The sequence below is a fragment of the Coffea arabica genome, chromosome 8c, assembly GCF_036785885.1.
Source record: "Coffea arabica cultivar ET-39 chromosome 8c, Coffea Arabica ET-39 HiFi, whole genome shotgun sequence".
In the NCBI taxonomy this organism is placed as follows: Eukaryota; Viridiplantae; Streptophyta; class Magnoliopsida; order Gentianales; family Rubiaceae; genus Coffea; species Coffea arabica.
Window position 1 is genome coordinate 45,574,972 of NC_092325.1, and position 12,587 is coordinate 45,587,558.

General features: G+C 36.8%; 2 protein-coding genes across 2 annotated transcripts; both read right to left on the reverse strand.

Annotated features, from left to right (window-relative positions):
* Positions 1–365: 365 nt before the first annotated feature.
* On the reverse strand, positions 366–12,531 carry LOC140013600 (serine/threonine-protein phosphatase 7 long form homolog). Its single transcript, XM_072062950.1, has 5 exons — positions 11,997–12,531; positions 11,837–11,905; positions 1,929–2,880; positions 1,396–1,839; positions 366–1,310 (listed from the first exon to the last, which is right to left on the reverse strand). The coding sequence occupies exons 3-5, from the start codon at positions 2,862–2,864 to the stop codon at positions 366–368; spliced, it is 2,325 nt and encodes a 774-aa protein (XP_071919051.1). The 5' UTR covers positions 2,865–2,880; positions 11,837–11,905; positions 11,997–12,531.
* On the reverse strand, positions 3,110–4,746 carry LOC113706268 (uncharacterized). Its single transcript, XM_027228141.2, has 2 exons — positions 4,007–4,746; positions 3,110–3,905 (listed from the first exon to the last, which is right to left on the reverse strand). Exons 1-2 carry the CDS (start codon positions 4,744–4,746, stop codon positions 3,110–3,112), a joined length of 1,536 nt encoding a protein of 511 aa, XP_027083942.2.
* Positions 12,532–12,587: the final 56 nt, after the last annotated feature.

Genomic DNA, 12,587 nt, shown 5'->3' on the forward strand with positions numbered 1-12,587 from the left:
AATTAATTTTCATTTCAAAGTTGAAACGTAAGAAAAAGATGAAAATAGATTTGTGCAAAATCACTAATTACTCTTATAGGATGTTAAACTAAGAAAAGGTTTTTCAAACAAAATATCCCATTCATTTTGTTAGAATTATTATGTAACTTTTAAATGTTCACTATAATTTTATAAATATAAATTTATTGTGCAATATAAAAAGAAAAAAGGACGAAAAAAAGAAAGAAAAATGCATAGTGTGACATGGTGAAATGGTTAAATATAAAAATAACGATAAGCATTCAAATAATAAAAGGCTAAAATAGCGCTAAATCCCCATATTATAATATTTGATATTTAACAAACATGTACTGAAAATGATCACATCAACGCCCCGTGCGCCTTTTGCCCTTGCCTTTATCACCTGGTGTTGTGGACGGACAGCAAAATCTTTTGGGTTGTCGTCTGCAACGTTCCCGCAGAACTATTGGCTCCTGTTGTGTATCGATTGGAGGGGCAACATCTATGGAAGCATCATCAAGTCCTGCGTCCTCCTCCTCAACCGTGTCTGCAGTCGTACTGCTATCACAATCGTTCTGAGAGCGATACGTGACAAAATCTCCCGAATGACCGTATCCAGTAGCACATACTGGCTGAATCGACGTAGGTACGGTCATAGGCTGTCCAAAACTATAATAATCAGGAAGCTCTGAAATAGGAGATGTACCACCCACTCCACTAAGAAAATTGAATATTGGATGTAGTTCAAAAGAAGATGATGACACCGCTGCAATGGTAGTGTCTCCAACTAGAGGCTCGTGCGATGAGGATGGATATTGTCCACCGAAGGCAGGACAATATGAAGAGGGTGTGGGATGTGCACCAAAAGGTGGAAACTGTGGCAAAGGCGTGGCATCTAGACCAATATGCGATGAGTATGGGAAAGATGTCACCTGAGGGTTAAAAGCCGATATATTCTGTGTAGTTGGCATAGCATTGATATCCGGCACCTCGGTGTGTTGAATGGTCTGCTCCCCAATGACTTCGTCTTGCAAGCCATGCCTGTGCCGTCGACTTCTACTAGATGATGGTCCACCTTGTGTAGGGACACGCCGCACACGATTGGGCTGTGGAATTTCTTGTGACACAGGAGGATTATGACCGAAAGAATTAAAATCACCAACAACCATGCGATCAAAACGCTGGAGGTATTGCATTGATCCATATGCTCTATCAACAATGGTTGCATAATGGGAATGAAAGCGACCGTTAGTGTCGTCAAGCTGTAGTGCATCATGCGATTGTTGGCCAACCTGCTGCATAGTACCCATCTGGCATATACAAAAAACGGCGACAATCCTTTTTAATCATTGTTGAATAGTAAATTAATTAAATTGGTATATAGTAATAACTTACCAAATACTCAAACTGGCCAGAAACTCCATGCAACATTTGCCCATACTGTGCATGCTGCTGGATAGGAGGCGTAATGTACAGAATGGTGTGATTATGATACCACTCGAGATACTTATTGGAAGGCCTGAATGTATCTATGGGCACACCAGGTACCTCTGCAGTTGCACGCGCATTCCAGTATGCTATCCAACCCTTATGAAAATCAGCCCAATTTCTTCCCGGATAACCAGAAATATCCAATTGGTGTAAACCACCCCGATTAGTGTCAACTGGTTCCGGAATGTCCGGCCTCATCCCAAATTGACGCATGACACGATCAGGAAAATGAAATTCGACGATGTACCAGAATATAAGAGGGACTCTTGCCCGCCATATGTGCGCTCCCCGTTTGCAGTAATCAGGTAGTCGTGCCAGTATATCATCGGTATACGGCATCCAAATAAACTGATATCATAACAGTTATTTAGATTGTGGATCGGCTCTTTGTGATATTATTATTATAAATAATTTATTTAGATATAAGAGACAAATACCTGATCCATGCGTAATAAGGCTAACTGCTCCCGATAATGTATGCCGGACTGACTAGAAGGGTCAATCCCTGTTCGTTCGGCTGCCCATCTCCCTCCTCTCGAAAAATCCCCAATTTCAGAATATAGGAGTACATCAGGTCGAATCACAGGAATCCGCTCCCACGCCCAAAGTTGTAGTAACAAGTATGGACCTCCAGTTGTTATTGTTCCAACACGAGATGCGTGGCACATTCGTGAATATAAACAAGCCAACGTCGCAGTCCCCCAGCTGTATTGCCTCATGGCATCCAAATCACGGACATAGTCTAACCAATTCAAACTCACGAGATTCTGACATGAATCAGCAAATAACAATCCACCCAATAGAATCAGGATGTACATGCGGGCATACTGACGAACCATAACATCTGAAGCATCTGCTGGCAACGGTGTACTCAACCGTCGGGATATAGAAGTAAGCTTTAGACGATCGTGGTTGAGCATGTTATCTTCTGGCCAATATCCCAAAATATCATAAATCAACTGCTTCCGCTCCACCAAGTTACGTCTACGGTGCACTAATGTAACCGGCAAACCATCAACCCGAAAACCCCACAAAACCTCCACATCCTGCAGAGTTACTGTCGCCTCTCCCATAACTGGGAGGTGAAAAGTATGTGTCTCTTGCCTCCAACGTTCCACAAGTGCATTTATAAGGCCATGATCTACTGTGAGGTAACCGGCTCTGCGAATACCATAAAAGCCTGCGGCATCGATGTATTGAGCAATCCGATCATCCAAATGTATTAGAGGTTGAAAAAACCTCCTATCACAGCGCCGAACATCTAAATCCACACCTGTCCCTTGAAAAATCGCAGCGGTCCTATGTTCCGATTGTAAATATAAAACACTCCCATCCAATGGTCCTGGATGGGGGGTGCTGTGGTCGAATGCCATCGCTCCATTTGAAATCCTGTTTTAAGACAAAAATCACATAAAGAAATATATGTGGTACAATTAACAAATCATTGCGACAAAATAACATATCAAATGCAATTTTATTACAATAAAATGACAGAGTTTTACACCAAATAGGAGTTCATATGGTTTTAGTTCACACCAAAACACTTCTACAACAATAGAGGATAACATTATTTATGAAAGTAACCGGCATACGGACAGTTAGGGGCTGTGTGACCCGGCTATAAACAGTTACTGCATCGACGTGGTACATCAGGGCATCTTCTATCCATCTGATTTCTGATCCTAGAATTTCTCAATGGTCCTGGCATCTTTTGTTTCAATCTCCCTCCTATGATATTCAGCTGTAATTCCGCTACAGGCCAATATTTTGGATCCCGTAGCGGTTCAAAATTACCGGTGAATGTAGCTTGATAAGAGGAAAACGTGTGTTCATGAGCGACAAGCGTCAATGGGGAGATGCCACACCTAAAACACGCAGCTATGGCATGTGAACATGGGAAGCGGAATTCTCTCCATTTTCCACATGTGCACGTGCGATTTTCAATGTCAACGGTTTGCGCATTACCTCCTTGATGGCTTTGTCGATAGGCAGTCGTAATGCAGTAAATACCCATCCTATGATCGAACACTTGAACTGCATGGGCCCGCCTTTTTTGTTCATTTTTGACATATTTATCCCAAGATTTCTTTGGGAGGCGGTATACCTCATCCCATGCAACCTTGTGATTCTTCACGAACAAATCAACAGTTTGATTGAATGTGAATCTTATCAACGCAGTAATTGGCAGCAACCGAGCGTCCCTCAAGAGATTGTTGAAACACTCGACCATATTTGTGGATATGTGGCCCCAACGATATCCCCCATCTTTGCACAGAGCCCATTGTTCGGGTCGAACTGATCCACCCGTTAGCCATGCATATGCCTCCGTATTTAGGGAGAAAATCACATTCATGAAGTTCTCATACTTACGTGTCTGATTCGCCACACCAGCCCCGTACATCAGGTTTTTAAGCCTAACACACATCGTAAAATAACGTCAAAAGGGGATTAATTTACCTATGATGGGTGGAACATGAAAATATATTTAATTTTTAGGGGTTAAATGACAATTTACCTTTCATTCTTGAATTTTTGTATGAAATTGCTCCGAATATGAATCGAACAGAATCGGTGCACCCCTAATGGCTCCTGCCACTCTTCGAGTGTACGCATTGCATTAATGATGCCATGATGACGATCAGAAATAATGCATATATTCTGCATGTCACCACACACGTGAATGCGTAACAGTCTCATGAACCAATGCCAACTCCGATTATTCTCCTCATCGACTAGAGCATATGCCAGGGGAAACAGTGAACCATTAGCATCAAAACCTACGGCGACAAGAAGTTTTCCCCGATAAGGTCCTTTCAAAAAGGTACCATCCACACATATGACCGGTTTCAGATGGCGAAAGCCTTGGATGGCAGGTGCAAATGCCCAAAATATATAATCAAAAATAATATTGGAAGGGGTACTCGATGGATGATGGTCCCACACAACTACCGTACCCGGATTGGACCGTTGTAACTCCTGAATATAGGTTGGCAGCTGTGATATGGATGTCGGCCAATCCCCGTATAATATATCAATGGCACGGCGTCTAGCATACCAAGCTTTCTTGTAAGACACATCGCAATGAAACTCCTGTTTCACCGATGCTTGAATTTCCTTGATTTTATACACTGGACCATTCATAATGTGGGGAATAATATGTTCGGCAATTATGTCGCTACTCAATCCACGGTGGTCATTATTAAAACAGACACGAATGCATGTATGAGCATCAGCAAGTGTGACAATCATCCACATGTTGTGCGAGCTACGCAGGGTTGCACGAAGCTGCCAATTACACGGGGGTACAGAGTTACGAGCCCGACAACGAACATACCATGTTGTTGGCGTGCTCTCACGAACTTTGAACTCCCTATTCTCCTTTATGGACCACAATTTCACAGCTCTCTTGACATGCTCCTTTGTTTCGAAAAGTTGACCTAATTCTAAATCTTTGGTGTGTTAATTCCACAACTTTAACTTCTCAACTCGCCCAACATCAAGGGGGTCATAATTCAATGCAGCGTCGACACCAGCTTCATAACGCAGTTGTGGTCCTTCACGAGTTATCCAAGGAGCATTGCGACCCATGTCAACATAGGTCGTAGTTGGAAGATTTGAATACCCATCTTGTCGATCGGTATCATGTTGGTGGTTCTCTTCATCGGAACCACTAAGATTGGGCTCCGGTTCGGAGTCCATGTCAACATCTACAAACTGAATGTCAGTAGATGGTAGAGCATCAAACATCGGAGATGATTCAATATCCGTACATCGAGTTTGAAATGATGAGGTGTGCTCTATTGGTTGACCACTTGTACTTGAAGGATCATTATTACTCCGCCGACCATTACCCCTTCTTCGCTCTCTATGCCTTGGTTGAACATCACCTACATCTAATTGGGTCATTTGACTCTCAAAAAGGCCGCCTGACTGGAATAAAGATATGTGTTCTGAACTACTACCACCTCTATCAAGATTAGCACTTACAACACCTAAAATTTGAGAATCATTCTCTTGTAAATGAAAGACCTCCTCGACCTCCACATATATTTCGGTTGCAAGTCTACTACCAGATTGTAAGTAGTACAGCCCGGCAACTCCATTGTCATTCACCAAAGGCATTGCACCAAACTTGCCATTTGGAAGGCAACTTCGATATATCAAACTAATCTTATAGCGCTTCCGATCTAAACCCAAAAGATTGTATATTTGGTCTACCAAATCATCATAACCTACCATCTCTGGAAGGAACAATACTTGTTTCGGTATAGGGGGATCATATGAAATTGACCCTCCTTCGTATATAATTTTTCCTCCCCAATATACTTGAATCACCAAGCAATTATCACTTGACATGTTATACCTATTAGAGACGAGTGTTGATAGCATTTTAAAACACCATTAATATACTTATTTGAATAATTATTTAATTGAATCAAATATATATATAATTTAATAACAAATAATAAATAATTACGATTCTATAACTGTGACAAATAATAACAAATAACAACAAATAAAGTGTAATTAAATAATAACGAATGATAACAAATAGTATAACAAATAACAACAAATAAAGTGTAATTAAATAATAACGAATAATAACTAATAGTATAATGAATAACAACAAATCAAGTGTGATTAAATAACAACAAATAATATAACGAATAACAGCAAATAAAGCGTAATTAATAAATAACAAATAATAACAAACAGTATAACAAATAACAACAAATAAAGTGTAATTAAATAACAACAAATAACAACAAATAATGCATTATAATTAAATAATTAAATCATTTATAATAAACAAATGAATATTTAATAAATAACAACATAATCCTAATTCATCACCTTAATTAACAACAAATGCATTTGATCGAACCTCTTTAATTTAACTAATTTCACAACTAATTAAACTAATTAATCCACTAAACTAATTAAAATAATTGTTTACTAAATAACATAAACTAATTATCAACTAACTTAACAAATAAAGTGAATAGCATTAAACTAATATCACTAGGTATGAAATTTTGCTATGCTAATTACATTAATTTTATGTATTTATTTTATTAGCATAGGTATTATTTCAATTACTTAAATTGCCCCGACTAAACGGCTATCTTAATCAAAACTCAATTGCACAAATTCGTTCAATTAATCCATTCAATTAATTAACCTCGCCAAGTACATCTAAATTCATTTAATCGAACCTCTTAAAATTAATTCATTCAATTAATTAAACTAATATATCCTGTTGGCTAATTAAACTAATCATATACTAAATAACATAAACTAATTCATTTAAATTCATTTAATCGAAATTCATTTAAACTAATTAAACTAATAACATATACTAAATAACATAAACTAATTCATTTAATCGAAATTCATTTAAACTAATTAAACTAATAACATATACTAAATAACATAAACTAATTCATTTAAATTCATTTAATCAAAATTCATTTAAACTAATTAAACTGTTGACCTTGGTCGATCAATCCTTGATTTTGATGATTAACAAACCAAAATGTAGATTTGGGCTAATGTTTTTATGTGAGTAATTTGTTAGAACAGATTCTTGTGGCATAAAAGAAGAAGCAAAAACAGGGCACTCATGTGGGACGTCCGAAAGGAAGCTATCGGACGTCCGAAAGGATGAAGAACATCAAGAAGGAAACTCTGTCGGACGCACATCGATCGCATCGGACGTCCGAGAAATTTCGCAAAGATTTGATGACTCTCTGACGACGGTCGGACGCAGGGTTCGGACGTCCGACAGGTGGTTTGGACGCAGGGTTCGGACGATCGACAGGTGGTTCGGACGTCCGACAGGCCAACGGCTAGTTTTGACAGCATTTAATATTTGACCGTTGGAGAGCCTTTTGAAGTCATTTCTCACCTTCTATAAACACCCCAAAGCACAAGAAGACAAGAGACTTTTGCCAACACAAAATACAAGCTTACAAGTGAGATTTTTGAGTAGAAAGATTCTTTGTTGATTGTATAAGGGGTTGGGGAAGTTGGGTTGTGAGGTTACTCAAGTGAAGGTTACTCTCTTGGAGTAGTAAAACCTTGGTGAAGGTGAACCAATCACTTGGAGTGGTAAAACCTTGGTGAAGGTTGCCTCATTTGTATAAAATAGTTCTTAATTGGGTGAGTGATCTTTCAAGTGTAGGTTGTTGAGGGTTAACTAGAATAGTTGTAAAACTCCTTGGCTCACCCAAAGAGTATTTGGGGTGAGGAAGGAGTGAGCCTTCACTTGTACATCTTGGTTAGCATCGCCATCAATTGAAGAGGCTATTGGTTTGATATTTGGTTTGCATTTCTTATCTTTTCTCTTTAATTAAGTTTTCTTTATTGTGCTTAAATTTGATATATCTTTGTGCATCATTGTGAATTTGTTTGTACTCATTGGGTTGCACCGGGCTCTTACAATTGGTATCAGAGCTTGGTCTCTTTTGATCAAGCTTAACCGCTTAGAGTAAAGATCATGGCAACCATAAAAGTTTCTTTTTTAGAAGGGCAATCTATTGATAGACCACCTATGTTTAATGGTTCTCATTTTAGCATGTGGAAACAAAGAATGATGATTTTCTTACAATCTGTTTACATTGAATTATGGTATGTGGTAGAAGATGGTCCTTATGAAACTAGAATAGTTGACTCTATCACCAATTTGAATAGATTAAAGACTAGACAAGAATTGAATAAAAAAAACAAGAGATACCTTTCTTTGAATGCCAAGGCCATGTGTATATTGTACAATGCATTAGATGTAAATGAATCTAGTAGGATTAAAGGTTGTAAATCAGCTAAAGATATTTGGGATAAATTGTGTGTATTTCATGAAGGTAACCAAGATATTAAAGAACAAAAGAAATCTTTGCTTGTTTCTCAATATGAATTTTTCAAAATGCATCCTCTTGAAAATGTTGAGAAGATGTGTAGTAGATTTTGTGACATTATTGAAGATCTTAAATTGCTTGGAAAAGAATATTCTTTGGGTGAGAAAAATAGAAAGATTTTGAATGCCTTGCCAAAAGAATGGGAAAACAAAATAAATGCTATAGAAGAGGCAAAGGATTTAAATTCTATGTCCATTGAATCTCTTGTGGATACCCTAACCTCTTATGAATTAAAGCTGAAATTCAAAGTGCAAGAGGAAGAAAATGCAAGAATGTATAAGAGAGGCATAGCTTTTAAAGCATCTCAAGTGGGGGATAACCCTGACTTCATGGGTAATGAAATCATGGATGTGGACAATGATACAACTCCTCACATCAAAAGTTCCAAGAAGACCTTCAACAAGAGATGCTCAAGAGGAGATTGCAAAATTACATGGGATGAATGCAATTCAAAAAGAGAAAAAGAAGAGTTGGCCCAAATGGCACTAATGGCCGTTGGAGAAGATGAGGTAAGTTCTTATCACTCTTCTTGTGATGAAGATGATGAAGATGATGATGTGAAAATTCTTATGATTAATATGCATAAAAGTTTGAGAAAATCTTATGCTAAAAATAAAGATTTGAAAACAAAAATAAATGATTTGTTGGAAGAAAACTCCAAACTGTTTCAAGAAAACAAATGTTTGAGAATGGAAAATGATGATTTAAAAAATCAAAAAAGTGTTTTTGATTGCAAAAATAATTTGAAAAGGAAGTTAGAAGAGAAAACAAAGTTTTATGAAAAAATGTTGGAGGAACAAAATGTGTTAAAGAAAAGAATTAATGACTTGAACGAGTTTCTCCAAAATGAAAAACAAAAGTTTTCTCAAACAAAAGAAAGCAAATCTTTTCAAGGCACAAATAAGTTTGCTATGATAAGAAGTAAGAAAATTAGTTGCATTAAATCCACCTATGTGCAAAATACTTCTATCATGTGTAACTTTTGTTGCAAATTTGGACATATGCAAAATGATTGCTATGTAAAAAAAAATATGAGAAAAGGCATGAAATTCATGTGGATTGCTAGATCATGTCTTATTAACTCCCAAGGACCCTATAAAGAAAGGGTACCAAATGAAATTTCTCATATTTAGGTACATCATGAAGTTTTGATCCAAGTAGTGCTATATGGTTGTAAGTACATTTGAAAATTTTGATATTCAATATGGTTTTGATCTGAAAAATAAAGGGGGAGTTTGTTTTTTTTTTATTGATGCCAAAAGGGGGAGTAGGATTTATTGAAATTTCTTTGTATGTTGGCACTTTCTAAGGGGGAGCTTTATTTGAACTTATTTGATAAAAGAAATCTTCATTTTGTTTGTCATCATCAAAAAGGGGGAGATTGTTGACCTTGGTCGATCAATCCTTGGTTTTGATGATTAACAAACCAAAATGTAGATTTGGGCTAATGTTTTTATGTGAGTAATTTGTTAGAACAGATTCTTGTGGCATAAAAGAAGAAGCAAAAACAGGGCACTCATGTGGGACGTCCGAAAGGAAGCTATCGGACGTCCGAAAGGATGAAGAACATCAAGAAGGAAACTCTGTCGGACGCACATCGATCGCATCGGACGTCCGAGAAATTTCGCAAAGATTTGATGACTCTCTGACGACGGTCGGACGCAGGGTTCGGACGTCCGACAGGTGGTTTGGACGCAGGGTTCGGACGATCGACAGGTGGTTCGGACGTCCGACAGGCCAACGGCTAGTTTTGACAGCATTTAATATTTGACCGTTGGAGAGCCTTTTGAAGCCATTTCTCACCTTCTATAAACACCCCAAAGCACAAGAAGACAAGAGACTTTTGCCAACACAAAATACAAGCTTACAAGTGAGATTTTTGAGTAGAAAGATTCTTTGTTGGTTGTATAAGGGGTTGGGGAAGTTGGGTTGTGAGGTTGCTCAAGTGAAGGTTACTCTCTTGGAGTAGTAAAACCTTGGTGAAGGTGAACCAATCACTTGGAGTGGTAAAACCTTGGTGAAGGTTGCCTCATTTGTATAAAATAGTTCTTAATTGGGTGAGTGATCTTTCAAGTGTAAGTTGTTGAGGGTTAACTAGAATAGTTGTAAAGCTCCTTGGCTCACCCAAAGAGTATTTGGGGTGAGGAAGGAGTGAGCCTTCACTTGTACATCTTGGTTAGCATCGCCATCAATTGAAGAGGCTATTGGTTTGATATTTGGTTTGCATTTCTTATCTTTTCTCTTTAATTAAGTTTTCTTTATTGTGCTTAAATTTGATATATCTTTGTGCATCATTGTGAATTTGTTTGTACTCATTGGGTTGCACCGGGCTCTTACATAAACTAATAACATATACTAGATAACATAAACTAACCTTGCCGAATACATCTAAATTCACCCCTAATCGAACCTCTTAAAATTAATTCATTCAATTAATTAAACTAATATATCCTGTTGGCTAATTAAACTAATCATATACTAAATAACATAAACTAATTCATTTAAATTCATTTAATCGAAATTCATTTAAACTAATTAAACTAATAACATATACTAAATAACATAAACTAATTCATTTAAATTCATTTAATCAAAATTCATTTAAACTAATTAAACTAATAACATATACTAGATAACATAAACTAACCTTGCCGAATACATCTAAATTCACCCCTAATCGAACCTCTTAAAATTAATTCATTCAATTAATTAAACTAATATATCCTATTGGCTAATTAAACTAATCATATACTAAATAACATAAAATAATTCATTTAAAATCATTTAATCGAAATTCATTTAAACTAATTAAACTAATAACATATACTAAATAACATAAACTAATTCATTTAAATTCATTTAATCAAAATTCATTTAAACTAATTAAACTAATAACATATACTAAATAACATAAACTAACCTTGCCGAATACATCTAAATTCACCCCTAATTGAACCTCTTAAATTCAATGAATTCCACAATTAATTAAACTAATTAATCCACTAAACTAATTAAACTAATCATATACTAAATTACATAAACTAATTATCAACTAATTTGCATAATAAAGTAAATTGTATTAAACTAATAACACTAATATCATTAATTAAGTTATGCTAATTTTATGTATTTTAGTTAAACTAATTTAATTCATCCATTAAATAAATTTAAACAACTAATTAAACTACTTAAACTAATTTTATCACTAAACTAATTCAACTAAGCATGTACCATATTATTAAACTAATATTAGCTAACTTACGTAAAAAGTAAATTACATTATTTGTATACAACTATTCTATAATAAATTAAATATTTATTTAACAAAAAATATTAACAACACAATATAACAACAATATAAAATATTTATCACCAATTGAGTAACATAATATAACAGTTATAACAATTTTTATATAAGACAGATCACTAACCTCTTTCGAACTATTTGTATTTAAAAAATTGATTGTCTTGTCAGCACCGTTAGTAGTCAGTACGGCGACCTAAACAAAAGCACCGTAATTAATTAGCACGGCGGTATCGTAATTAATTAACACGAACGTCTTAGCATAAATACATTAACAATAGGCTCACCAATTCTGCCCGCGAACAAAGCTATGGTCAGAGACACCGAGAGGGACAATCCTCGACAAGGCAAATCTGAGACACCAATAGGGAAGGCAAATCGCAAACACAACAAATGTCTTTCGGCTCTGGAGGAACTTTGGCCGAGAAGCTGAGTGAGAAGTGAGAGGGATGATGCAAATAGAATTGGGAGAGCTCAGAAATAAGGAAATGAGAAATGAGGTGCGGGATGAGGGGTGAAGGGTGAAGTTTGGTTCGTTTATATACACATTCGGAGTTCACGACGCTGGAGCAAGCCCACGTGATTGCAGTTTTTGTTTCTGTCCGTAGCTAGCCACCACGGGGTGCTAAGCTGAGATAGCTTTTGTTTGTTTTTCCGTAGCTAGGCACCACGGGATGCTAAGCTGAGATTCCACCAGCTAACAGGCACCTGATAAAAGCTCTGGCGGCTCAGGAAATTGCATGGACGAGAGGGGCGCATGGCTTTAAAAAGCTGTCTGGTGCACAGCTTTAAAAAAACAAAAAAAAAAGGGAGAATCTGTCAGGTGGCGGGTCAGGAAATTGCATGGACGAGAGGGGCGCATGGCTTTAAAAAGCTGT

Coding starts and splice junctions, on each gene's coding strand:
- LOC113706268 (XM_027228141.2), bottom strand. CDS start 4,746: ATGTGGATGATTGTCACACTTGCTGATGCTCATACATGCATTCGTGTC. Junction 3,906..4,006: donor CAAAAATTCAAGAATGAAAG/GTAAATTGTCAT, acceptor GATGTGTGTTAG/GCTTAAAAACCTGATGTACG.
- LOC140013600 (XM_072062950.1), bottom strand. CDS start 2,864: ATGGCATTCGACCACAGCACCCCCCATCCAGGACCATTGGATGGGAGT. Junction 1,840..1,928: donor CCTTATTACGCATGGATCAG/GTATTTGTCTCT, acceptor TTATGATATCAG/TTTATTTGGATGCCGTATAC. Junction 1,311..1,395: donor CTGGCCAGTTTGAGTATTTG/GTAAGTTATTAC, acceptor TGTATATGCCAG/ATGGGTACTATGCAGCAGGT.